At 41.9% G+C, this 27,356-nt stretch overlaps 1 protein-coding gene across 4 annotated transcripts in view; it reads right to left on the bottom strand.

Moving 5' to 3' along the window:
* ARSF (arylsulfatase F) overlaps positions 1-27,356 on the bottom strand; it is an 84,785-nt gene that overhangs the window by 25,077 nt on the left and 32,352 nt on the right. For all 4 annotated transcript variants that reach the window (XM_030934174.1, XM_010383489.2, XM_030934173.1 and 1 more), the window contains exons 3-7: positions 23,131-23,280; positions 18,809-18,930; positions 14,495-14,617; positions 6,815-7,238; positions 1,147-1,283 (exon numbers count right to left, since the gene is read on the bottom strand). In XM_030934174.1, the coding sequence (XP_030790034.1) occupies positions 1,147-1,283; positions 6,815-7,238; positions 14,495-14,617; positions 18,809-18,930; positions 23,131-23,280 (956 nt within the window). The remainder of the gene's footprint in view (positions 1-1,146; positions 1,284-6,814; positions 7,239-14,494; positions 14,618-18,808; positions 18,931-23,130; positions 23,281-27,356) is intronic.

Genomic DNA, 27,356 nt, shown 5'->3' with positions numbered 1-27,356 from the left:
GCCATAAAAAAGAACAAGACCATGTCCTTTGCAGCAACATAGACACAGGTGGCGGGCATTATCCTATGCAAATTAATGCAGAAATATAAAACCAAATACTGCATGTTCTCACTTATAATTGGGAGCTACTGTCACCCAGACTGGAGTGCATGGAGTGCAGTGGTGTGATCATGGCTCACTATAGCCTCAATTTATGGGCTCAAGCAATCTTTCCGCTTCAGTCTCCTGAGTAGCTGGGACTACAGGCGCATGCCACCACACCCAGCTAATTTTTGTATTTTTGTAGAGACAGGGTCTCACTATGTTGTCCAGGCTGGTCTCAAACTCCTAGGCTCAAGTGATCCTCCTGCCTCAGCCTCCCAAAGTGCCGGGATTACAGATGTGAGCCACTGTGCTCAGCTGGATTTTTGTTAAATAGATTTTAGCTGATCTTGTCACAAAAAAGTAGCAGTGTGAGATGATAGATACACTTGCTTACTATATTACTATTACTTAATATTGCTATATTATGTTACTTAATGATTACTATTTGCTTCACGATTCCTTTTACTATCTATATGTATCTTTTAACATTATGTTGTGAATCTTAAATATACACAATAAAATTTATTTTTGAAAACAAAACAAAACAAGTGGGAGCATAACATTAAGTATACGTGGGCACACAGATCAGACCAATAGATACTGGGGACCACTAGAGGGGTGAAGGAAAGAGTGGGGGAAGGATTGAAAACTAACTATTGGGTGCTATGCTTAGTGTCTGGGTGAAGGGTTTGATCAGATCCTAAACCTCAGCATCACGTAATACACCCAGGTAACAAACCTGCACATGTACTCCCTGAATCTAAAACAAGAGTTTTTTGAAAAGAAGATTTGATTTGTTATCTGGCCAGCACTGGAGATGCAGTCAAGTAGACAAAGACCCCAGTTGATAAGTGGACAGCATGCAAAGAAAGGAGAGGAAATGCATCTAGTTTTTTTTGCTGACTTTCTCAATTGCTTGCAACTATTACCTCATTTATGTCTCAGACCACCCTGTCCCATAGGCATAATTCTCTTCACTCTACAGTTGACCAAGAGCAGTTTTCAGGTGTCCTGTCCTATCAGAACACGTTGGTTTCTGTCCACTTAGGTCCTGTGACTTACCCATCATGGAGTCCATCTCTTCCACATTATCCCCATACAAGCCATGCTTGCTGGTGCCAATGAAGTCGTCCGTGGTGGGGAGAGGTATGTGCACATGAAGAAAGGAGAAAAAAAGAAGGAAAGGTTCCTTACGGTGCCTGAGAAGACATCAATGAAACTACTTGTGAGTTTTCAACATTCATGAATGTGAAAAATACTGTTTTGGCTTCTCATAGACATGACCTGCTTCCTTCTTCTCCATGCTGCAGAAGATAGAGTGTGTCCACCCAAGGGCCCCATCCTGCATGGAATGGATTCCATGATCCTGCAGCACCTCAACTGCTCCCTAACCCCTTTGGTGATGCTACTGAAATCATCTCTATAAACTTCATAAAATCGATCAGAGAGGAAGGGAGGGGGAGAAACAAAAATGAACTAAGCTTGCAGCATACTCAGCTTTGATCCTGAGGTCAGCTTGCTCTCTGATCTATGTCTTCCTACTTGTTTGGCACCTATTTGTCCTAGAATCACATAGACCCACAGGATGATAACATAACATGATGAAATGGTAAGTTTTGCATTTGCGGTAATCTTTCAGGTTGTGCATACCAGGGAAACTACTGATGTTTGCTTCTCTGAAGGACCCTATGAGAAGCTGACTTACCAAAGCATGCCATTTCCACATTCTGGTGATTTCATTCCCTCTTACCCCAACCCATCAATGACCCCAAGAACCTCCATGATTCCCCTAAAAAATCCAGCCCAGAACTCCTTGGAAAGATGGATTTGAGGACAGGCACCATGGCTCACACCTGTAATCACACCACTTTGGGAGGCTGAAGCAGGCAGATCACCTGAGGTTAGGAGTTCGAGACCAGCCTGTCCAACAGGGTGAAATCCTGTCTCTATTAAAAAATACAAAAATTAGCCAGGCATGATGGTGGGCTCTTATAATCCCAGCACTGGGGAGACTGAGGTGGGAGAATTGCTAAACCAAGGAGGCAGAAGTTGCAGTGAGCTGAGATTGTACCACTGCACTCCAGCCTGGGCAACAGAGTGAGAATCTGAGAAAGAAAAGAAAGAAAAGAAAAGAAAAGAAAAGAAAAGAAAAGGAAAGAAAAGAAAAGAAAAGGAAAGAAAAGAAAAGAAAAAAAAGGAAGGAAGGAAGGAAGAGAAGGGAGGGTGAGAGAAGGGAGGTGGGAGGGAGGGAGGGAGGGAAGAAGGAAGGAGAGGAAGGACTAGGAAATAAGAAGAAGGAAGGAAAGGCAAGGAAGAGAGGAGGAAAAAAGAAAGAAAGAAAGAAAGAAGAAAGAAAGAAAGAAGGAAGGAAGAAGGAAGGAAGGAAGGAAGGAAGGAAGAAGGAAGGAAGGAAAAAAGAAGGAAGGAAGGGAAGGAAGGAAGGAAGGAAGGAAGGAAAGAAAGAAAAGAAAGAAAGGAAAGAAGAAAGAAAAAGAAAGAAAGAAAGAAAGAAGAAGGAAGGAAGGAAGGAAGAAGGAAGGAAGGAAGGAAGGAAGGAAGGAAGAAAAGAAAAAAGAAAGAAGAAAGAAGAAAGAAAGAAAGAAAGAAAGAAAGAAAGAAAGAAAGAAAGAAGGAAGGAAGGAAGGAAGGAAAGAAAGAAAAAGAAAGAAAGAAAGAAAGAAAGAAAGAAAGAAAGAAAGAAAGAAAGAAAGAAGGAAGGAAGGAAGGAAGGAAGGAAGGAAGGAAGGAAGGAAGGAAGGAAGGGGAGATGGATTTGAGATCTCCTCTCATGTTCGCACTAATTGCCCTGCAATTATTAAACCTTTCTCTACCGTAAACCCTGCTGCCTCAGTGTATTGGTATGTTACTGTGTGGCAGGCATATGAACCTGGTAGTCCTGTGACACCATCACAGTTGCTTTGATTCTCAGATACCAGGACAACTGTAGAACATACTGTAAGCCAACACAGATCTCCCATATCATGAGAGTGTGAAAAGTCAAATGCAGCTCTGTTTCGGGGATGTTCTCACTGCTCATGAAGTCTCAAACTAGAGTCACACCCTGAGACACATCAAGAGATGGTAGTATGGAAGTCATTTCTTACCAAGATCAAGAGTTTCACGAGCCATAAACCAGTACAAAGAGGAATGCCTTGGCAAGCCATTTGCACCCTGTAGTTTCTCACATGAGGATACACAGAACTAGGCTGACCCACTTTTAATTTTGATAATCCACCTGCATGAATGGTAAGTCCTCAGCTACCCAGGGAAGCACAAAGCACAAATGCCATTCATTGGGAAATTTCTGCTCTGATGAGATATCAAAATATAAATAAATTAAAATAAATGAATTTTAAAAACAAGACTTATGTCATGGTGTCTTGAACAGTGACCCCTCAAAATTCATGTTCACTTCAAATCTCAGAATGGGACCTTATTTGGAAATGGGGCCTCTAGAGATTTATTTAGTTAAGATGCGATCATTCTGGATTAGGATGAGTCCCAAATCCAATAACGCTGTCCCTATAGGAGAAGAGGAGACACAAGCACAGAAGAAAAGGCCATGTGGAAGTGGAGTAATGCGACCACCAGCCAAGGGGCACCTGGAGCCACCAGGAGCTAGAGGAGGCAGAAGGGATCCTCCCCTAGAGCCTCCAGAAGAAACCGAATACAACTGTAGTAGATTGAATAGCAGCCCCCAGAAATATACGTCCATATATTTTAAAGCCCAGAACCTGGAATGAGACCTTATTTGGATATCAAGACCTTTGCAGAGGTAATTAATTAAGGATCTGAAGATGAGCTCATCCCAGAATTAGGATGGGCACTAAATCCAATGACCATTGTCATTATAAGAGACAGAAGATAAGACACAAATACAGAGGGGAAGACCATATGCAGATGAAGCAGAGACTGGGGTGATGCAGCCACAAGCCCAGGGATGCCTGAAGCCACCAGGAGTGGGGAAGGGCAGGAAGAATCCTCCCCTAAAGCCTACAGAGGAAGTACAGCTCTGAACATTAAAGATTTAAAATTAAATAGTTTTCACCCCAAACTAAGCTGCCAAAATAAAGAGTCATGGTCAAAGTGATCAGCTGAATAATGCCCCATTCCAAAGATATCCACATCCTAATTCTCAAAACCTGTGAACATGTGATTTTACATGGTAAAAGGTCTTTGCAGATGGAATGAATTAAGGATCGTAAGATGAAGTGATTATCCTGGGTTATCTGGGTGGGTCCAGTGGAATCAGAAATGTCCTTTTGTAAGAGAGACACAGAAGTGTCTGAGTCAGAAAACAAAACCCTACAAACTAAGGAATGCAGGCAGCTTCAATAAACTAGAAAAAAGAGAAAACAGATCCTCCCCTAGAGCCCCTAGAAGTAACTAGCCCCGCCAACATCTGATTTTAGCCCACAAGGTTAATTTTGGATTTCTGACCTCAAGAACAGCAGGATAATAAATTTGTGTTGCATTAGGCCACTATATTTGTGGTAATTTTTTTTTATTTTTCTAGACAAGGCCCTCTGTTGCCCAGACTGGAGTGTAGTGGTGCAATCATGGCTCACGGCAGCCTCAACCTCCCAGGCTCAACTAATCCTCCCACCTCAGTCTCCTGAGTATCTGACTACAGACGCATGCTATCATATCCAGCTAATTTTTTGTGTTTTTTGTAGAGATATGGTCTCCATATGTTGCTTTGGCTGGTCTCAAGCTCCAGAACTTAAGTGATCCACTTACCTTAGCCTCCCAAAGTGCTGGAATTACAGGCACTAGCCACTGTACTCAGCCCTATAGTCATTTGTTATAGCAACTGTAGGAGATTCATACACTGAGAATCCAGATAAAAATAGTTTCTAGCACTCATGAACCTAAGCCATTAGCTTATTGTCACAACGTCCAAATCTTTATATTTCCTCTTCACCATTGTTTTTTCCATTCAATATTGTGTTATTGTAGATCACATGTAACTTTTGAAACTCGACAGAGGTTTTGGTGAACAATGTACATCTCAACAATAGGATCTGTTCTTCAAGTACTAATGCAAAGTCCTAAGGAGACCTGTGTGGGAATGTTTGAAGACTCGAACTGGCAGACAGAAGAGAATGGGATTGCTTATCTTATACTTTCAGAGTGGTTGGTGCTAATTTGCTCATATTGATGCTCTTTCTGTAAAACTTCATAGAACTCTGCACATCTGGAAAGGTACCAGGGAACAGAAGGATTTGCTCTAAGTGACACCAAGCATTCAGTTCCATCTACAGAGCAAATACGGCTTTCTTATTCCCAGACAACATTTTTTTTTAAGACAGACTATCCCTCTGTTGCCCAGGCTGGAGTGCAATGGCATGATCTCAGCTCACTGCAACCTCCGCCTCCCGGGTTCAAGTGATTCTCCTGCCTCAGCCTCCCAGCTAATTTTTGTATTTTTAGTAGAGATGGTGTTTCACCATGTTGGTCAGGCTGGTCTCAGATGTTCCACCCGCCTTGGCCTCCCAGAGTGCTGGGATTACAGGCATGAGCCACCATGCCCAGCCCCAGACTACATATTTATCACCTTCACTTGGGCTACAGAGTAAGGACAAAGCTATGTACCAGAGTACACAAGACACCTTACATCCTGAGAATCCAGATCCTAGAACGGCTATTGGTAAAGATTAAGCCTCAATCAATATGGAAAAAGCAAATGAAAAATGTGTTCGCAAACTTTTTTTTAAAGAAAGAAAGTCCAACAACAAGAGGATAGATACCCTTGAAAATTTCCAGCTATTGTGTTCTGGGATGCATAAAGTTTTTATAACAATCACCTTTGACCATTTACCTCATCCAGTTCATGAAATAGCCCTTCCATATCACATGCTCAGAGAGAAGCCTTCCAATTTTATTTTCCCCAAGTAGGTTTTTTTGTTTTTTAACAACAGGGACATAATGCAATGGACAACTTACTTTTTTCATCTGATTCCCTGATATGTATATATATATTTATCTATATCTATATCTATCTATATCTATATGTATCAGGAAACCAGACAAAAAGTATTATAAAATATATTATATATATACATACATAGCATATGTATACATATATACATACATATTGTATGTGTATATATACATATATAGTATATGTATATTTTCCTGTTGTAAATTAACATGATGACAAGATGCATTGTAAATTAACGTAAATAATTTGTGAGTTTGAGTTACTAGAGTCTGCCTCCATGGTCTGACCACATATAAATTTCAGAGCCAATAGAGAGACCATGATTTTAATAACAGGAGCCCAAACAAGGTACCACCTCTTTAGGTACAAACTGATGAGTCCAACTGGTCTTCAATACACTTCATATTTTTATCTAACCCTATTACACCATTTAGCAATATTCCATTTCCTAACTCAATATTTTTAATACCATCATCCCCTATTATTTTTATTAATGCACTGTAGATGTGCATAGTTTAAGGGTACACGTTACAATTTAATACATTCATATAATTTGTAAAGAATTGTCACAAATGATTTATTGTTTTAAATCAGTGTAATTGGGGTGTCCATCACCTTAAATATTTGTCTTTCTTTATTCTAGAGTCATCTGGCTTATTCTCTTTTAGCTATTTAGATGTGTACAATAGATTATTAAAAACTACAATCACCCTGCAGATCTATCTAGGTCCTTTTAAAAAAGAGATAATTATGATTATTACATGAATTTTTAATTAGTACGCTTACCTTTCTAAAAAGGAAATCGCCTCCTTTACCATAATGGATCCAGCTCGTTCAGCCTTCATGGGCTGCTCCGTAATCTCGTGCCCCCTCATGAGGAGGCAGTCCCAGTATAAAGGGGACGTGTAGCTGGAGAACCAAGCATAACCCAAGAGGAAAATAAACAGAATCATGGAGAAGATTAGGAGCAAGGGAACGGAGACCCAGCCACTCAGCTTTCCAAAGGTTAGGGTGAGGACGGCAATGGCAACCAGCTGCACGCAGAGCCAGAGTTGCCTCTCAAAGGTTAATTCCGTGTTACGAGAGGGGTCCGGCCAGCAGCTGTCAACGAGAGTGAACGGCATGCCATAGTAGTACTCAAACCCATAATTATACGGATGGTGGCAGTGGTCACTTCGGGAGTCGCAGTTCAAGCCTTGGTGCCATTTGCCTAAAACCAAACACACAAACACATCTACACATCAATATGTCGACATATGCCAGCACATTGCAAAGAACACGTGAGCATTCTTCACATCGATCAGCTAATGCACAAAAATAAAGTAGCAGAGATATTTTCCTTGGTTTAAAAAATCCGAGTTCCACTTAGCCACATTTTTGTTGTTGTTGTTGTTCTTTAGTTTACAGAGAAAGTTTGTATTCAGATCTGGTTGTGAGCAACAGGACAGGATAAAAAATAAGGGAGAAAAATAGAATTGTCAGTTTCTTTCAAGGATGTGAACTACAAATTTTCTCATTCATTGAGAAGACAAAGTCATAGCCACAAAGATAGATACATCACAGAGGCAAGGCAGGTTACAGACGATGGGAGAATAGATACATCACAGAGGCAAGGCAGGTTACAGACGATGGGAGAATAGATACATCACAGAGGCAAGGCAGGTTACAGACGATGGGAGAATAGATACATCACAGAGGCAAGGCAGGTTACAGACGATGGGAGAATAGATACATCACAGAGGCAAGGCAGGTTACAGACGATGGGAGAATAGATACATCACAGAGGCAAGGCAGGTTACAGACGATGGGAGAATAGATACATCACAGAGGCAAGGCAGGTTACAGACGATGGGAGAATAGATACATCACAGAGGCAAGGCAGGTTACAGACGATGGGAGAATAGATACATCACAGAGGCAAGGCAGGTTACAGACGATGGGAGAATAGATACATCACAGAGGCAAGGCAGGTTACAGACGATGGGAGAATAGATACATCACAGAGGCAAGGCAGGTTACAGACGATGGGAGAATAGATACATCACAGAGGCAAGGCAGGTTACAGACGATGGGAGAATAGATACATCACAGAGGCAAGGCAGGTTACAGACGATGGGAGAATAGATACATCACAGAGGCAAGGCAGGTTACAGACGATGGGAGAATAGATACATCACAGAGGCAAGGCAGGTTACAGACGATGGGAGAATAGATACATCACAGAGGCAAGGCAGGTTACAGACGATGGGAGAATAGATACATCACAGAGGCAAGGCAGGTTACAGACGATGGGAGAATAGATACATCACAGAGGCAAGGCAGGTTACAGACGATGGGAGAATAGATACATCACAGAGGCAAGGCAGGTTACAGACGATGGGAGAATAGATACATCACAGAGGCAAGGCAGGTTACAGACGATGGGAGAATAGATACATCACAGAGGCAAGGCAGGTTACAGACGATGGGAGAATAGATACATCACAGAGGCAAGGCAGGTTACAGACGATGGGAGAATAGATACATCACAGAGGCAAGGCAGGTTACAGACGATGGGAGAATAGATACATCACAGAGGCAAGGCAGGTTACAGACGATGGGAGAATAGATACATCACAGAGGCAAGGCAGGTTACAGACGATGGGAGAATAGATACATCACAGAGGCAAGGCAGGTTACAGACGATGGGAGAATAGATACATCACAGAGGCAAGGCAGGTTACAGAGGATGGGAGAATAGATACATCACAGAGGCAAGGCAGGTTACAGACGATGGGAGAATAGATACATCACAGAGGCAAGGCAGGTTACAGACGATGGGAGAATAGATACATCACAGAGGCAAGGCAGGTTACAGACGATGGGAGAATAGATACATCACAGAGGCAAGGCAGGTTACAGACGATGGGAGAATAGATACATCACAGAGGCAAGGCAGGTTACAGACGATGGGAGAATAGATACATCACAGAGGCAAGGCAGGTTACAGACGATGGGAGAATAGATACATCACAGAGGCAAGGCAGGTTACAGACGATGGGAGAATAGATACATCACAGAGGCAAGGCAGGTTACAGACGATGGGAGAATAGATACATCACAGAGGCAAGGCAGGTTACAGACGATGGGAGAATAGATACATCACAGAGGCAAGGCAGGTTACAGACGATGGGAGAATAGATACATCACAGAGGCAAGGCAGGTTACAGACGATGGAGAGAGTACATCACATAGCCAGAGTTATTCCTACTATTGGAATAGATACATCACAGAGGCAAGGCAGGTTACAGACGATGGGAGAATAGATACATCACAGAGGCAAGGCAGGTTACAGACGATGGGAGAATAGATACATCACAGAGGCAAGGCAGGTTACAGACGATGGGAGAATAGATACATCACAGAGGCAAGGCAGGTTACAGACGATGGGAGAATAGATACATCACAGAGGCAAGGCAGGTTACAGACGATGGGAGAATAGATACATCACAGAGGCAAGGCAGGTTACAGACGATGGGAGAATAGATACATCACAGAGGCAAGGCAGGTTACAGACGATGGGAGAATAGATACATCACAGAGGCAAGGCAGGTTACAGACGATGGGAGAATAGATACATCACAGAGGCAAGGCAGGTTACAGACGATGGGAGAATAGATACATCACAGAGGCAAGGCAGGTTACAGACGATGGGAGAATAGATACATCACAGAGGCAAGGCAGGTTACAGACGATGGGAGAATAGATACATCACAGAGGCAAGGCAGGTTACAGACGATGGGAGAATAGATACATCACAGAGGCAAGGCAGGTTACAGACGATGGGAGAATAGATACATCACAGGAGGCAGGTATAGGCAGGCAGGTTACAGACGAATGGGAGAATAGATACATCACAGAGGCAAGGCAGGTTACAGACGATGGGAGAATAGATACATCACAGAGGCAAGGCAGGTTACAGACGATGGGAGAATAGATACATCACAGAGGCAAGGCAGGTTACAGACGATGGAGAATAGATACATCACAGAGGCAAGGCAGGTTACAGACGATGGGAGAATAGATACATCACAGAGGCAAGGCAGGTTACAGACGATGGGAGAATAGATACATCACAGAGGCAAGGCAGGTTACAGACGATGGGAGAATAGATACATCACAGAGGCAAGGCAGGTTACAGACGATGGAGAATAGATACATCACAGAGGCAAGGCAGGTTACAGACGATGGGAGAATAGATACATCAACAGAGGCAAGGCAGGTTACAGACGATGGGAGAATAGATACATCACAGAGGCAAGGCAGGTTACAGACGATGGGAGAATAGATACATCACAGAGGCAAGGCAGGTTACAGACGATGGGAGAATAGATACATCACAGAGGCAAGGCAGGTTACAGACGATGGGAGAATAGATACATCACAGAGGCAAGGCAGGTTACAGACGATGGGAGAAGAGATACATCACAGAGGCAAGGCAGGTTACAGACGATGGGAGAATAGATACATCACAGAGGCAAGGCAGGTTACAGACGATGGGAGAATAGATACATCACAGAGGCAAGGCAGGTTACAGACGATGGGAGAATAGATACATCACAGAGGCAAGGCAGGTTACAGACGATGGGAGAATAGATACATCACAGAGGCAAGGCAGGTTACAGACGATGGGAGAATAGATACATCACAGAGGCAAGGCAGGTTACAGACGATGGAGAATAGATACATCACAGAGGCAAGGCAGGTTACAGACGATGGGAGAATAGATACATCACAGAGGCAAGGCAGGTTACAGACGATGGGAGAATAGATACATCACAGAGGCCAAGGGCAGGTTACAGACGATGGGAGAATAGATACATCAACAGAGGCAAGGCAGGTTACAAGACGATGGGAGAATAGATACAATCACAGAGGCAAGGCAGGTTACAGACGATGGGGAGAATAGATAACATCACAGAGGAAGGCAGGTATGGGGAATACATCACAGAGGTGTGCAGGCAGGTACAGACGATGGGAGAATAGATACTCACGAAGGCAAGGCAGGTTACAGACGATGTAGAATAGATACATCACAGAGGCAAGGCAGGGTACAGACGATGGGAGAATAGATTAACATCACAGAGGCAAGGCAGGGTTACATGACGATGGGAAGAATAGATACATCACAGAGGCAAGGCAGGTTACAGACGATGGGAGAATAGATACATCACAGAAGGCAGGCAGGTTACAGACGATGGGGAGAATAGATACATCACAGAGGCAAGGCAGGTTACAGACGATGGGAGAATAGATACATCACAGAGGCAAGGCAGGTTACAGACGATGGGAGAATAGATACATCACAGAGGCAAGGCAGGTTACAGACGATGGGAGAATAGATACATCACAGAGGCAAGGCAGGTTACAGACGATGGGAGAATAGATACATCACAGAGGCAAGGCAGGTTACAGACGATGGGAGAATAGATACATCACAGAGGCAAGGCAGGTTACAGACGATGGGAGAATAGATACATCACAGAGGCAAGGCAGGTTACAGACGATGGGAGAATAGATACATCACAGAGGCAAGGCAGGTTACAGACGATGGGAGAATAGATACATCACAGAGGCAAGGCAGGTTACAGACGATGGGAGAATAGATACATCACAGAGGCAAGGCAGGTTACAGACGATGGGAGAATAGATACATCACAGAGGCAAGGCAGGTTACAGACGATGGGAGAATAGATACATCACAGAGGCAAGGCAGGTTACAGACGATGGGAGAATAGATACATCACAGAGGCAAGGCAGGTTACAGACGATGGGAGAATAGATACATCACAGAGGCAAGGCAGGTTACAGACGATGGGAGAATAGATACATCACAGAGGCAAGGCAGGTTACAGACGATGGGAGAATAGATACATCACAGAGGCAAGGCAGGTTACAGACGATGGGAGAATAGATACATCACAGAGGCAAGGCAGGTTACAGACGATGGGAGAATAGATACATCACAGACGCAAGGCAGGTTACAGATGATGGAAGAATAGATGTATACATAGATATAGCTAGATGGATACAGACGATAGGTAGGTAGATAGATAAATAGATAATATGTAGACAGAAAGATAGGTAGATAGATGAATGGATGTATATGTAGATATAGCTAGCTAAATTAATAGAGATGATAGATAGAAAGATGATAGATAATATGTAGACAGAAAGATAGGCAGATAGATGATAGAGTGAGTGGTTAGATAGATAGATAGATAGATAGATAGATAGATAGATAGATAGAATAGAGGAGAGGAGAGGACAGATTCACATAAGTGATGGAGGATAGATGGAGCATGTATAGATGTGTGTGTAGGTGGATGGATGGATCGATAGATGACTGGGTAATTAGATAGATGCATAAATAGATCTGTGTTGTGGGTGGATGAATAGACAGATGGGATATGATAGATGAAAATAAATTACGGAGTATACATCTATGTATACACATGTGTATGTATATATCAATAGAGAGATAGATAGATGCGATAAATATGATAGATACAAATAAATGATGGATGGATAGACGGGGAATGTATGTATGTGTAGGTGGATGGATGGATAGATAGGTGGGTGGCTGAGTAGGTGAGTAGATAGATAGGTGGATGGAGATATATGAGTGGATAGATGGATGGATAGATAGATAGATAGATAGATAGATAGATAGATAGATAGATAGATAGATAGGATGGATAGATGAATGAATAGATGATTGATTGATAGACAGAAAGATAGATAGATAGATAGATAGATAGATAGATAGATAGATAGATAGATAGATAGATAGACAGGGATAGAGATATAAGGGTGGATGGGTGGATGGATAGAGAGATGTCTAAATAGATGAATGGATGGCTAGATAAATAGATACAGATGATAGATGGATAGACAGATAGATACATGATAGATGAATGGGTGGATGAATAGATTATAGACGATAGATAGATGATGGGTAGATAGATACATAGATGATAGATAAATGATGGATTGATCAACAGACAGAAAAACAGGTAGATAGACAGGTAGATGGATGGACAGATAGATGCATAGAGATATATGGGTTGATAGATGGATGGAGAAACAGAGAGAGATGACCGATGGTAGCTATAGATAAATCATGGAGGATGGACCGAGCATGGATGGATGAATAGCTGGCTGGCTGGAAATCCTAGGGGCTCTCATTAAAACTGATTGAAGTAAGGGACTTATTCAGTAAAATGTACCACACTTTGAATGATCACCAAAGGGTGCGTGTGAGTCCTGCTAGCATGTGGATGCCCAGCAAACCCCCCAGAGGCTGTGATAATGTGTATCTACTAGGAATATTAACAGTTTCCTGTATGTGGTGAGGGCCCAATCAAGAATGCCTGTGCTTCCATCAACCTCTGAGTGCCTATGGGGGTAGGTAGAGGAGAGGCAATGCTACTGGCTTAGGCTTCCTGTCCTGCAACCCCACAGAGATTGCCTTCTCTTATCAACAGCAGATGTGTTACAAAAATTGAAGGGATTTAAAATAGCACGTGATTCTCACGCCAGCGGAAACCCAGGCTTCCCAAACAGGAATGGTAGCTGGAGTTACAACTACTGGGTGGCTAAAGACTTCTATCATCCCTAGCAGTGAGAGGAAAATCTGTGTGGTCCAGTTTTAGTGAAATGAAGAGGCAGGCGACAGGATACACGGTGAGAGACTATGCAGGCAGGTACAGCCAGAAAAATTTTATGTTCTTGTAATATGTTCATTTTAAAACATCTCCTATCACTGAGCTGTGTGCAGAATCAGACTGGGTGTGGTGGCTCACACCTATAATCCCAGCACTTTGGGAGGCCAAGGCAGGCAGATCACTGGAGGCCAGAAGTTCAAGACCAGCCTGGCCAGCATGATGAAACCTCATCTCTACAAAAAATACAAAAATTAGCCAGTCGTGGTGGCATGCGCCTGTAGTCCCAGCTACTCGGGAGGCTGAGGCAGGAGAATGGCGTAAACCCGGGAGGCGGAGCTTGCAGTGAGCTGAGATCCGGCCACTGCACTCCAGCCTGGGCGACAGAGCGAGACTCCGTCTCAAAAAATAATAATAATAAAATAATAATAATAATAATAATAAAAGAACTCCTGGCACAAGCAATCCTCCCACCTCAGCCTCCAGAGTAGCTGGGACCATAGGCACATGCCGCCATGCCCAGCTAATTTTATATTTTTAGAGACAGAGTCTTTCTATGTTGCCCAGGCTGGTCTGAAACTCCTGGCTTTCAGCGATCCTCCCACCTTGGCCTCCCAAAGTGCTGGGATTGTAAGAATGGGCCACTGAGCCTTTACATAAGACATTGTAAAATAAAGTATTTCCAAAAAGTCATAAATCAAGGGTAGAACAAAGGACATTATTACCTTATGATCAATGACTAACACCAATCCTTGTGTCTTACCTATAAGCCCCGTGCTGTATCCTTGCTTCTTTAGCAAGGCTGCAAATGTTGTCTCATTAAGAGGGAGGCCTGCGGGGACTGCAAGATTACGGACGACACGTCTGTTACCACTAGAAACCATACCTAGAAGTAGCGTGGAAAAAAGTACAATGAGTAGGTGTTGCTATGGAGGGAATATTTTTGTCACTCCAAAATTTGCACATTGAAACCCTCACCTGCAAGGTAATGTTTAGGAGGTAGGGCTTTTAGGAGGGGATGAAGTCAGGAGGATGGAGCCTCAAGAATGAATCAGTATCCTTACAAAAGGGACCCCAGAGAGCTCCCTCACCCCTTCCACCATGTGAGGACACAGCAAGAGGGCACCGTCTATGAACCAGGAAGCAGGTCCCCAGCAGACACTGAAGTTGGCATGCCTTGATCTTGGCCAGCCTCCAGAACTGTGAGCAATAAACGTCTGTTGTAGATAAGCCTCCCAGTCTATGGTATTTTTGTTATAGCAGCCCCAACAGACTAAGAAAAGATTTTTTTTTTTTTTTTTTTTTTTTTTTTTTTTTTTTTTTTTTTTTTTTTTTTTGAGATGGAGTCTCACTCTGTCACCAGGCTGGAGTGTAGTGGTGCCGTCTCAGCTCACTGCAACCTCTGCCTCCCAGATTCAAGCGATTCTCCTGCCTCAGCCTCCCAAGTAGCTGGGAGTACAGGTGCATGCCACCACACCAAGCTAATTTTTGTGTTTTTAGTACAGACAGAGTTTCACCATGTTGACCAGGATAGTCTGCATCTCCAGACCTTGTGATCTGCCCACCTTGGCTTCCCAAAGTGCTGGGATTACAGGCATGAGCCACCACACCCAGCCAGAAAAGACCTTTACTTTCTTCTCTTCCAAAGTCAGTGTCAGCAGACTGGCAGTAGGGTTGATACATGATACGTTCGATTTTATTCTGCCTTCAAGAACCGCTATCTGGAATCCACACAATCTGGCATTAAAGTGCGGCATCTGTCCCCACAAGCAAAGACCACTTCCCTCAGCTTTTTTTCTCTATCTTTTGTTGTTGTTGTTGTTGTTGAGATGAAGTCTCACTCTGCTGTCCAGACTGGAGTGCAGTGGCGCAATCTCAGCTCATTGCAACCTCTGCCTCCCGGGTTCAAGCAATTCTTCTGTGTCAGCCTCCCAAGTAGCTGGGATTACAGGTAAGTACCACCATGTCCAGCTAATTTTGTATTTTTGGTAGAGACGGGATTTCACCATGTTGGCCAGGCTATTCTTGAATTCCTGACCTCAACTGATCTGCCCTCCTCAGCTTCCTAAGGTGCTGGGATTACAGGTGTGAGCCACTGTGCCCCAGCCCACTTCCCTCACCTTTAAAAATAGAACCATATGATTGGATGTGGTGACTCACACCTGTAATCCCAGCACTTTGGAGAGCCGAGGCAGGAGGATTACCTGAGGTCAGGAGTTCGAGACCAGCCTGACCAATATGGTGAAACCCGGTCTGTACTAAAAATACAAGATTAGCTGGGCATGGTGGTACATCCCTGTAATCCCAGCTACTTGGGAGGCTGAGGCAGGAGAATCACTTGAATCCAGGGCCAGAGGTTGCAGTGAGCCAAGATTGTGCCACTGCTCTCCAGACTGGGCAACAAGAGTGAAATTCCATCTCAAAAAAAAAAAAAAAAAATAGAACCATGCAACCCAACAATTTCACTCTTGGGGAATATCAAAAGAATTGAGGTTCCTGAGGAACTCAAAAGGATTGAAAACTGGTATTCAAAGAAAAACTTGCACATGTATGTTCACAGCTATATTCCTCACAATCACTAAAGGGTAGAAACATCTTGTTGTCCATCAATTGATGAATGGATGGAGAAACTGTAGTGAACCCATGCGAGGGAATAGTATGCAAAATAAAAATAAATGAAGCTCTGGCCCAGGCTACCATAAGACATTATGCTCAGTGACAGAAGTCAGTCACAGACTGTCACATACTGTATGATTCCTTTTATGTGAAATGTCCAGGACAGACATGTTCATAGAGATGGGAAGTGGATTCTTGGTGACCAGGGCCTGGGAGAAGGGAGAATGGGGAGCGACTGCTTCATGGTGACAAGATCTCCTTTGTGGGTGATGGAAATGTTCTAGAATTTGATAGAGGTGATGGTTGTACAGTATTGGAAAAGAGCTACAAGCGACTGAATTGCACACTTTAAAACAGCGAATTTTGGCCAGGCGCGGTGGCTCATGCCTAAAATCCCAGCACTTTGGGAGGCTGAGGTGGGCGGATCACTTGAGCGCAGGAATGCGAGACCAGCCTGGTTAACATGGTGAGACGCTTCTCCATCAAAAATTAGCCGGACATGCTGGTGGGTGCCTGTAAGCTCAGCTACTCAGGAGGCTGAGGAGGGAGAATCGCTTGAGCCCGGGAGTTTGAGGCTGCAATGAACTGAGATTGTGACACTGCACTTCAGCCTGGGCAACAAAGGGAGACCCTATCTCAAAAGTAAAAAACAAAACAAACAAACAAAAAGTCACCAGGTTGGGTGCAGTTGCTCATGTCTGTAATCCCAGCACTTTTGAAGGCCAAAAAGGGAGGATGGCTTGAGTTCAGGAGTTCAAGACCAGCCTGGGGAACACAGCAAGACCCTAAGTAGTTTAAAAATTAGCCAGGCATAGTGGTGCACACTTGTGGTCCCAGTTACTTAGGAAGCTGAGGTGGGAGGATCACCTGAGCCTGAAAGGTTGAGGTTGCAGTGAGCCATGATTATACCACTGTACTCCATCCTGGGCAACAGAGCAAGACCCTGTCTCAAAATAATAGTAATAAATTAAAAAGTAACGAGAACATGACAATTAGAGCTTAGGATAATTTCCTTCTTCTCGTTTCATTTTTGTTTTATCTAAAATTGATATATGGCCAGGCGCGGTGGCTCACACCTGTAATCCCAGCACTCTGGGAGGCCGAGGTGGGTGGATCACCTAAGGTCAGGAGTTCGCGACCAGCCTGGCCAATATGGCAAAACCCCATCTCTACTAAAAATACAAAAATTAGACGGGCCTCATGGCACGTGCCTGTAATTCCAGCTACTCAGAAGGCTGAGGCAGGAGAATCGCTTGAACTCAGGAGGCAGAGGTTGCAGTGAGGCAGAGATTGCACCACCGCACTCCAGCCTGGGTAACAGAACGAGACTCCACTTCAATAATAATAATAATAATAAATAAAATAAAGTTGATATAAATTGAGCAAAGGGATAATACTACTGTCTCCATGGGTAAAATGTTGTGATGAAAGTTGTCCAAAAATCAGATAGCTATTTCTTGGTTTATGACTTTGTGGGTTTTTGGTTGTTGCTGTTTGTTTGTTTTGAGACAGAGTCTCGCTCTGTCACTCAGGCTGGAATGCAGTGGCACAATCTCGGGTCACTGCAACCTCTGCCTCCCGGGTTCAAGCGATTCTCCTGCCTCAGCCTCCTGAGTAGCTGGGACTACAGGTGCATGCCACCACACCTGGCTAATTTTTGTATTTTTAGTAGAGACAAGGTTTCACCATGTTGGCCAGGCTGGGCTCAAACTCCTGACCTCAAGTGATCCACCCTCCCAAAGTGCTGGGATTACGGGCATGAGCCACCGTGCCCAGCCATGACTTTGTGGTTTGAAAGAAAAAATATATATTTTTTGGTGACAGACTGAATGTGTAAACACATGTGGTGTTAATTATTTCATTCCAAGAGAGCTTATCTTTGTTGACCCGGGAAACTCAAACGTACACCTTATGACTTGGAATTCAGGTAAAAAGCTGTCATTGCATCAAAAGACAACTCAGTCACACAGGGTGATCTTGCATCTCTTAGAAGCGCAGTGATTTTGAGGTGGACGGTGGTAGCTGTGTATGCCAGTGCATCTATGTACATGTGTGCTTTTTCTTTTCTTTGTATCTTTTTTTTTTTTCTTTCTAAGACACGCTCTATCAACAAGGCTAGAGTGCAATGCTGTGATCACACTCACTGCAGCCTCAAACTTCTGGGCTCAAGCGATCCTCCCACTTCAGCCTCCCAAGTAGCTGGGACCACAGGCGCATACCACCATGCTCAACTAATTAAAACATTTTTTTGTGGAGATGGGGTCTTGCTCTGTTTCCCAGGCTAGTTTGAAACTCCTGGGCTCAAGCAATCCTCCCACCTTGGCCTCCCGAGTTCTGGGATTACAGGCATGAGCCATCGTGCCCAGCCCTTTTTTACTTGTTAACGTAGTCAAGCCACATTTTTATTTCCTCTCATCCTAACATGAGGGCAGAGTCCAGCAGAGCCCGCCAGTTTGCATACCTGATCGGATGGGGTATCTTCCCGTCAAGAACGCTGACCGGCTTGGGCTGCAGAGGGAGGCGGCCGAGATGTGTTGAGTCAGTCGCACGCCTTCCCTGGCAAGGCGGTCAATGTGAGGCGTCCTGAAGCGGGAGAGGCAAGGTGTGTTGGAGAGAAGGAAAAGGTGGGGGGCAGGGGAAGCAGAGAAGAAGAGTGAGAGAAAGACAAACAGAAAGGCACAGGTGGAAAGAGAGAGGAGAAACAGACAGGGAGAGAGGGAGAGACCCAGAAAGCAAGGCAGAGAGAGAGAGACAGAAAGAAAGGATAAGAGAGGGAGAGAGATGAGAAAGAGAGCAACAGAGAAGGACAGAAAGAGACAGATGAAAGAGAGAGATGAAGAGAGAGAGAGAGAGAAAGAGACAAAGGGTAAGACACACAGAGAGAAACAGAAAGAGATGGAAAGAGAGAGACAGACAGAGGGAGAGAGAAAGAGATAGAAAGAGGGAGAGAGAAAGAGACAGAAAGAGGGAGAGAGAAAGAGACAGACAGAAAGAGGGAGACAGAGAAAGACAGAGAGGGACAAACAGAGAGAAGATGAGAGAGAGAAAGAGAGAGAGAAATAGAAAGAGAGAGGTGGAAAGAGACATACAGAGTTTAAGAGAGAGACAGGGAGAGAGAGACAGAAAGAAATGGAAAGAAAGAGATAAACAGAGGGAGGGAGACAGAGAGAAACAGAAAGAGAGGTGGAAAAAGAGAGACAGATGGAGGGAGACAGAAAGAAAGACAGAGAGAGACAAACATAAAGAGAGAGATGGAAAGAGAGAAAGAGAGAGAGAGATACAGAAAAAGAAATGGAAAGAGAAAAGAAGATAGAAAGAGAGATACGGAGAGAGATGGAAAGACAGAGAGAGGGAGAGAGAAGGAAAGACAGAAAGAGAGAAAGAAATGGATAGAATGAGATAGAGAGACATGGAGACAGAGAGACAATCAGAGAGAGACATAGAAAGAGAGACAAGCAGACAGAGAAAGGGGGGAGACAGAGACAGACATAGAAAGAGATGGAGAGACAGAAAGAGATGGAAACAGAAGGACAGAGAGGGAGAGAGACAGAAAGAGATAGGAGGAAATGGATAGAATGAGATAGACAAGGAGAGAGGGAGACAGAGAGAGACAATCAGAGAGAGATAGAGACACAAGCAGACAGAGAGGGGTGACACAGACAGGCATAGAAAGAGATGAAGAAACAGAAAGAGGAGAGAGAGACAGAGAGACAGACAGGGAGATCTGAAGATAAACAACATCTCTGTTTGTTATGATTTCCAGGTGCCCAGAGCAGGTAACTGCACACGGAGTTCATTTTTCTTTTTTGCCCGTGTCAAGGTGAAGTATAACTGAGATTCCAGGCAGCTGTTGTTCTGCGGGGATCGTATACCTGGGTGCCGCTATATGGTGTCCACTCACTGTACTACAGCCTTACAAAATAAAATGCTTGAGGGATGGGGTCTGATTCATCGAGGCTAATTGCTTACAGACCTTACTTATGCCTGACTACTTACAGACCACCCACCCATCGGTTTGATAGATACATTTCCCTGCAGTCTACATAGGTTGCAAAACTGTCATATGATTAAATATCCAAAAGAAGGAAATCCCATCATTTTTGACAACACAGATGAACTGGAAGGGTATTAGATTAAATGAATAAAGCCAAGCACAGAGAGACAAACATCGCGTGATCTCACTTATGTGTGGAATCTAAAATAGCAAACTCAGAAGTAGACAGTAGAATGGTGGGTATCAGGGGCTGGGGTGAGGGTCGAGAACAGGTAGGTTAAAGGACACAATGTTTCACGGAGCCAAACATGAATGAATCCTCTATTTGATTTATTCCTCACATAGAGGAATAAATTTAAGACATCTGCTGCAGATTGTGGTGACTATAGTTAATAAGAATGTATTCTATTCTTGAAATGCCATAATTTTAACCATTCTCACCACATATAAATCATAAGTATGTGTGGTTGTGCATGTTAATTAGCTTGATTTAGCTATTCCACAATGGATCCATGGATCCAAACATCATGAGGTACACCAGAAATACACACAACAGTAATTCGTCAGTTAAAAAATAATTTAACAAGAGACTTCTGGAGGCCGGAGAGACTTCTGGAAAAAGAGTCACTCTCCTCTTGGATGAAAATAAAATATAATGAGTTCTACATTTATTCATGAGAGAAATTATGACAGGTAACTGGTGCAAGAAGAATTTCCAGCTGTACCAAGGTGCGTATCTAATTTTTTTTTCAGATATGGAAGTCACCTACCGACTTTTAAAACATTATTTATTTTGCAAAGAAAAAAAATTGTAAACTGCATTCCTGGGGCACATGTGCCTGCTTTTAGATTTCGCATCATAATCTCACTTCTCAAATTGCTAGTATTTTCAGCAAAACACCAATATCCCACGCTAACATACTCTCTGTAAATATCTGCTATTTATGGACACCGCGTTTCTGTGCTTTTGGGTGAGTCCTCCCTTCTTTTCTCATAAGTAATGGTTGATTTTTGGCGACTACTTTTTCATGACTCTTAGCTCTGTTGTCGAAAACTGTGATGACTCCCTTCAGCATCTGTTAGTCACACAATGCAATGATCTTAAAAGTGTATGATGTATGTCTTATAATGATGCACTCCTAAGCTCAGTATAAGAACGACTAATACAGATGGCTTCTATAATCCACCACAAAGCTCTGAGTTTTTTCATATCTGTTTTTCTTCTTTCAGAATGCCCATTGTTAAAAACACAAGCTCATCACCTTAAAGAATCTGTTGGCTCCCCAAATTAGGAAAACAGAATGAATTCTACTGAATATACATATTCACATTTATATATTTATGAATATATGTAATTGAATATATAAATATATATTCATAAATATGTATACATTTATGAATTTATGAAGAAGGAAATCCCATAATTTTCAACAACACAGATGAATTCATAAATATGTATAAATTTATGAATATATTTATATATTATGAATATGAATATATATTTATAATATATTTTACATTATATATATTATATTATATATTATATATTATATATTATATATATTATAAATATATATATTTATAATATATGCTTTATTATAAATAATATAAATATTATAAATATACTTTATATATTATAAATATAAATATATTATAAAAATATAAATATTATAAATATAAATATATTATAAATATAATATATACTTTATATATTATAATATATACACTTTATATATTATAAATATATTATAATATATACTTATATATTATAAATATGTATGAATATATTCATTTTATATAAATATTTACATAAATTTATAAATATTATATATTTATTTATGTAAATAAATATTTTGCATATATTTATTTACATATACTTCTATAAATATATAATATATGTTCATATTTAAATATATTTATATAAATGTGTATAAATTTAAAACATTTGTATGAAATGAATATATATTCACAAACATACAAATATGTATATATTCATGTATATATGAATAACATATTAATATATATTTGTAATATATATATACTCATATATTATAATATATTCATAAATGTTTATATATTGAATATATTCATATATTCATAAAAGATGGATATATAATATAATAAATGTATGATATATATTTTATATGTTATAGAATATATCATATATGAAATATAGCATATATATTTATATAATTATATTTATGTGTTTATGTCTGTAATGTACATGTATGTACAATCATCATGCTTCATAATAGACTGCATGATAGAGGGTAGTTGTGTGTTAGGTACTATTCTAAGTTCTTCACATATATAAACTCAGGGGTATAAAGTCTTCTCTGCATTAGACAAATAAGAAAACTAAGACACAGAGAGGTTCAGCGACTTCTCCAAGACTTCAGAGCTAGTAAATGCAGAGCCAGGACTCAGGTCGGGACAGCCATGCTTTTACTATGACTATCCTGGTTAATGCTAGAGACGCTGGATGAGCTGATTACCCTGATCTGATCACTATACATTGTACGTATCCCAACCTCACTGTGTACCCCGTGAAGATGGACAATTATTATTTCTTAAGTTTAAAAACTGAATGAGATTCAAATTAAAAGTATTGAAAATGTAATTGTAAAACTATTAAATAATCTAATTTAAAACTATCAAAAAGTTTAAAGTAACTAAAAAAAATCCCAACAAATCCATTTGGTTTTGCATATAGATGCAGTCGTATAATTTATCAGCCTGCGGAACCTGAACGACTGATGAATGTATGACTCGCCATGAAACCGCCTTACCTGATGGTGTCATTGCCATAGCAGCCCAGATCTCCAATACCCAGGTCATCAACCATGATCAGGACAATATTAGGCTTGTCGTCATGCACCCTGTGTGCCTGGCACGTGTTCAAGAGTGTGCACACCAAAGACATGAAGACCAAGGGGCTCCTGGAAAGCAAGCGGGGATTTTATTGGTATCAGGCTTCTCTGGGTGGATTCAGGATCCACCTCCCAACACAACACAACAAGGGTCTTTGGCGATCACGTGCATCTCCCAGATGCCTACCTAAGCTCGAGTGTCTCTCTCCAAGCACCAAGCACTGCTGCTGAATGGGAGCAGAAGTGCCCAAAAGAATGCTCTCTTGGCTTCTCACTTTGCATAAACTAAGGCTAAAACAACAGATGTTAATGTGGATGCAGTGAAAAGGGAACCCTTTTACACTGCTAATGGGGATGTACAACCACTGTGGAAAACAGTGTGGAGATTCCTTAAAGAACTAAAAGTAGATCTACCATTTGATCCAGCTATCCCACTCCTGGGTAGCTACCCAGAGGAAAAGAAGGCATTATATATAAAAGACACTCGAAGCCGGGTGTGGTGGCTCACACCTGTAATCTCAGCACTTTGGGAGGCCGAGGCGGGTGGATCACCTGATGTCAGGAGTTTGAGACCAGCCTGGCCAACATGGTGAAACTCTGCCTCTACTAAAAGTACTAAAATTAGCCGGGGGAGGTTTCAGTGAGTCAAGATTGCACCACTGCACTCCAGCCTGGGTGACAGACCGAGGCTCCATCTCAGAAAAAAGAAAAAACTAAAACAAAAAAACCCACAAAAAAACAACAACAACAAAAACAAAGACACTTGCACATGCATGTTTATAGCAGCACAATTCGCAGTTGCAAACATGTGGAACCAACCCAAATGCCCATCAATCAATGAGTGGATAAAGAAAATGTGATGTATCGAGATACATATCTATAGATTTGATGCAAAGTGAGAAGCGAAGAGAGCATTCGTTTGGGCACTCTGCTGCAGTGCTTGGTGCTTGGAGAGAGACACTCTTGATCTATAGATATCTACAGAAACCACGTTTTCTTTATCTATATAGATCTATAGATAGCTATCTATCCATATCACATTTTCATATACATACACATACACACACACCATGGAATACTACTCAGCCATAAAAAGGAATAAAATAATGTCATTTGCAGCAACCTGGATGGAGTTGGAGACAATTATTCTAAGTGAAGTAACTCAGGAATGGAAAACCAAACGTTGTATGTTCTCACTCGTAAGTGGCAACTAAGCTATGAGGATCCAAAGACATAAGAATGACGCAATGGACTTTGGGGACTCAGGGAAAGGGTGGGAGGGGAGTGAGGGATAAAAGACCACACATTGGGTAGAGTGTACACTGCTCGGGGGATGGGTGCATCAAAATCTCACAAATCACCACTAAAGAACTTACCCATGTAATCCAACATCACCTGCTCCCAAAAACTATTGAAATTTTTTTAAAGGCTAAAGTAGATGCCCTTCCAGGAGGGAAGTCTGAAAACATGTACTCAGAGGCAAATCATTGCAGAGGACGGAGACGATAAGACTCCTGAGGTTAACTCCCTCTTGCAGGGTCTTAACCTCATTTAAGGGACTTAAATGAGTCTCTAAGGTTAAGGGATTTAACCTTAACTTAATTCTAAAATTAGAGTTTTTATTCCAATTTAAGGGCATGTGGGTGTGTGTGTTCCTTACAGTACTATTCACAATGGCCAAACACCTCAGTGTCCATCACTGAGGATAAAGAAAATGGATAAAGAAAATGCGGTGCATATACACCATGGAATACTATTCAGCCTTAAAAAAAGAATGAAATTCTGTCATATGTGACAACGTGGATGAACCTGGAGGTCATTATGCTAAGGAAAATAAGCTTGGCACAGAAACACCAATACCACATGACCTCACTTGTCTGTGGAATCTCAAAAAGTTGATCTCATAGAAGGAAAGGGTAGAATGATGCCTGCTAGGAGCTGGGGGGCCAGTGGGGGACTAGGGGAGATGTTGGTCAAAGGATAAAAAATTTCAGTTTGACAGGAGAAATAAGTTCAAAGAATCTATTATACTTGTGTTAACTATAGTTAATAAGAAAGTATTTTAGAGTTGAAAATCACTGATAAAATCTACTCAAAGTGTTCTCATCACAAATAGGTAAGTGGATGAGGTACCTTGTATTAGCATAATTGAGCCATTCCAAAATGCAGGCGGATTTCAAAACATCAAGTTGTACACCATAAATCTACGCAATGTTTATATGTCAGGTTTTTTGACTCAAGGGATATTAAAAAAAGAAAAAGAAATTTAAAAAGGAAAAAAAAAAGAAAAATGAAGTTAAATAAAGAAACAAGAAATAAAAATAAAATATTCATAAATACATGCAATTTATCATCACTCCAAATTTTTAAAAGTCAGGCTGCAGTGGCTCACACCTGTAATCCCAGCTTTTTGGGAGGCTGAGGCAGGAGAATCAGTTAGTCACCAGCTTGGGCAACATAGTGAAACCCCATCCCTACAAAATATATAAAAATGAGCTGGGTGTGGTGGTGCATGCCTGTAGTCCCAGCTATTCTGGAGGCCGAGGTGGGAGGATTGCTTGAGCTCAGGAGTTCAAGGCTGCAGTGAAGTGAGATCATGCCACTGCACTCTAGCCTGGGCTACAGAACGAGACCCTCAAAAGAAAAAGGCCGGGCGCGGTGGCTCAAGCCTGTCATCCCAGCACTTTGGGAGGCCGAGACGGGCGGATCACGAGGTCAGGAGATCGAGACCACCCTGGCTAACACGGTGAAACCCCGTCTCTACTAAAAATACAAAAAACTAGCCGGGCGAGGTGGCGGCGCCTGTAGTCCCAGCTACTCGGGAGGCTGAGGCAGGAGAATGGCGTGAACCCAGGAGGCGGAGCTTGCAGTGAGCTGAGATCTGGCCACTGCACTTCAGCCTGGGTGACAGAGCAAGACTCCGTCTCAAAAAAAAAAAAAAAAAAAAGTGGGGATAGTAGCTTTTGTTGGAGAAAAGAAAAACAAGCAAAAAAATATATAAGTAAATAAAATAAGGAATTACCAAGTAAAGGAAAAGTGGAAGTTGGGGGAAGAACTGAAATGAGGAAAAGAAAGAAATGTGGAATCTGAGGACCACTTGAGTCCACTTCATGGTTTTGCTCAGTCCCAGCTGAGGTCATATTTTCTTAAGGAAACACATGATGCTCTTCTCAGCATATCCCTACTCAGTTATCAGGTAATGAATATTGGACATGTGGATTATTGATTCAATCCCTATCTCATCAGTATACATGTTTCAAAACCCACTTCAAATATCTCCTCTGAGAGGAAAAATACAAACAGGAGTTCATCCCTATTGGCTCTCAGAGTCCTCTGTAAATACTCTGAAACAATGATAGCCACAGACGTTTACAATTTTTTTTGCTTTATGCGAACATCTCCTTGAAGATTGAGAATGTCTTGCAGGCAAAAGCTACATGCTCAGGACTGTGGGCCAAATTCCCAAAGTTACAGAAATGCTTTTCATCTGTGCAAAGTTAGTTGAATTGTTTTATTACCCCCTGTTTTTACAATGCTTTAAAATCATATATACGGTTGGGCACAATGGTGACTCACACCTGTAATCCCAGCACTTTGGGAGGCTGAGGCAGGAGGATTCCTTGAGCCCAGGAGTTCAAGACCAACTTGGGCAACATAATGATAACTTGTCTCTACAAAAACTAAAAATAAAAAATTATCTGGGCATGGCGACAAGCACCTGAGGTCCCAGCTACTCTGGAGACTGAGTCTGGAGGATCACTTGAGCCCGGGAGTTGAAGGTTGCAGTGAGCTATGACTGCACCGCTGTAGTCTACCCAGGGTGACAGCAAAACCCTGTGAAACCCTGTCTCTAAAATAAATAAAAATAAACATAAACTCATATGTATCTGTTGGAAATTTACAGTTTGTATTTATATCAATTGCCTAACTCTCTCCTACCTTTTTTAAAAAGTCACACACTTACTAAGTTGAGAGAATGAACTTAGACATCTTATGGCCAGTCATATAAAGACAGCATGTTGACTCATAGTAGGTTACAAGAAAAGAAAAAGAAAAAAGAAAAAAAAAGACAGATGATATTAAATGCCTCCATCCGTAAGGCTGAATTCACAAATACACAGAATTATACATTAGATTCAATGTGC

Source organism: Rhinopithecus roxellana, chromosome 7, assembly GCF_007565055.1.
Source record: "Rhinopithecus roxellana isolate Shanxi Qingling chromosome 7, ASM756505v1, whole genome shotgun sequence".
Classification (NCBI taxonomy): Eukaryota; Metazoa; Chordata; class Mammalia; order Primates; family Cercopithecidae; genus Rhinopithecus; species Rhinopithecus roxellana.
This window is presented reverse-complemented; position numbering and strand designations above follow the sequence as displayed.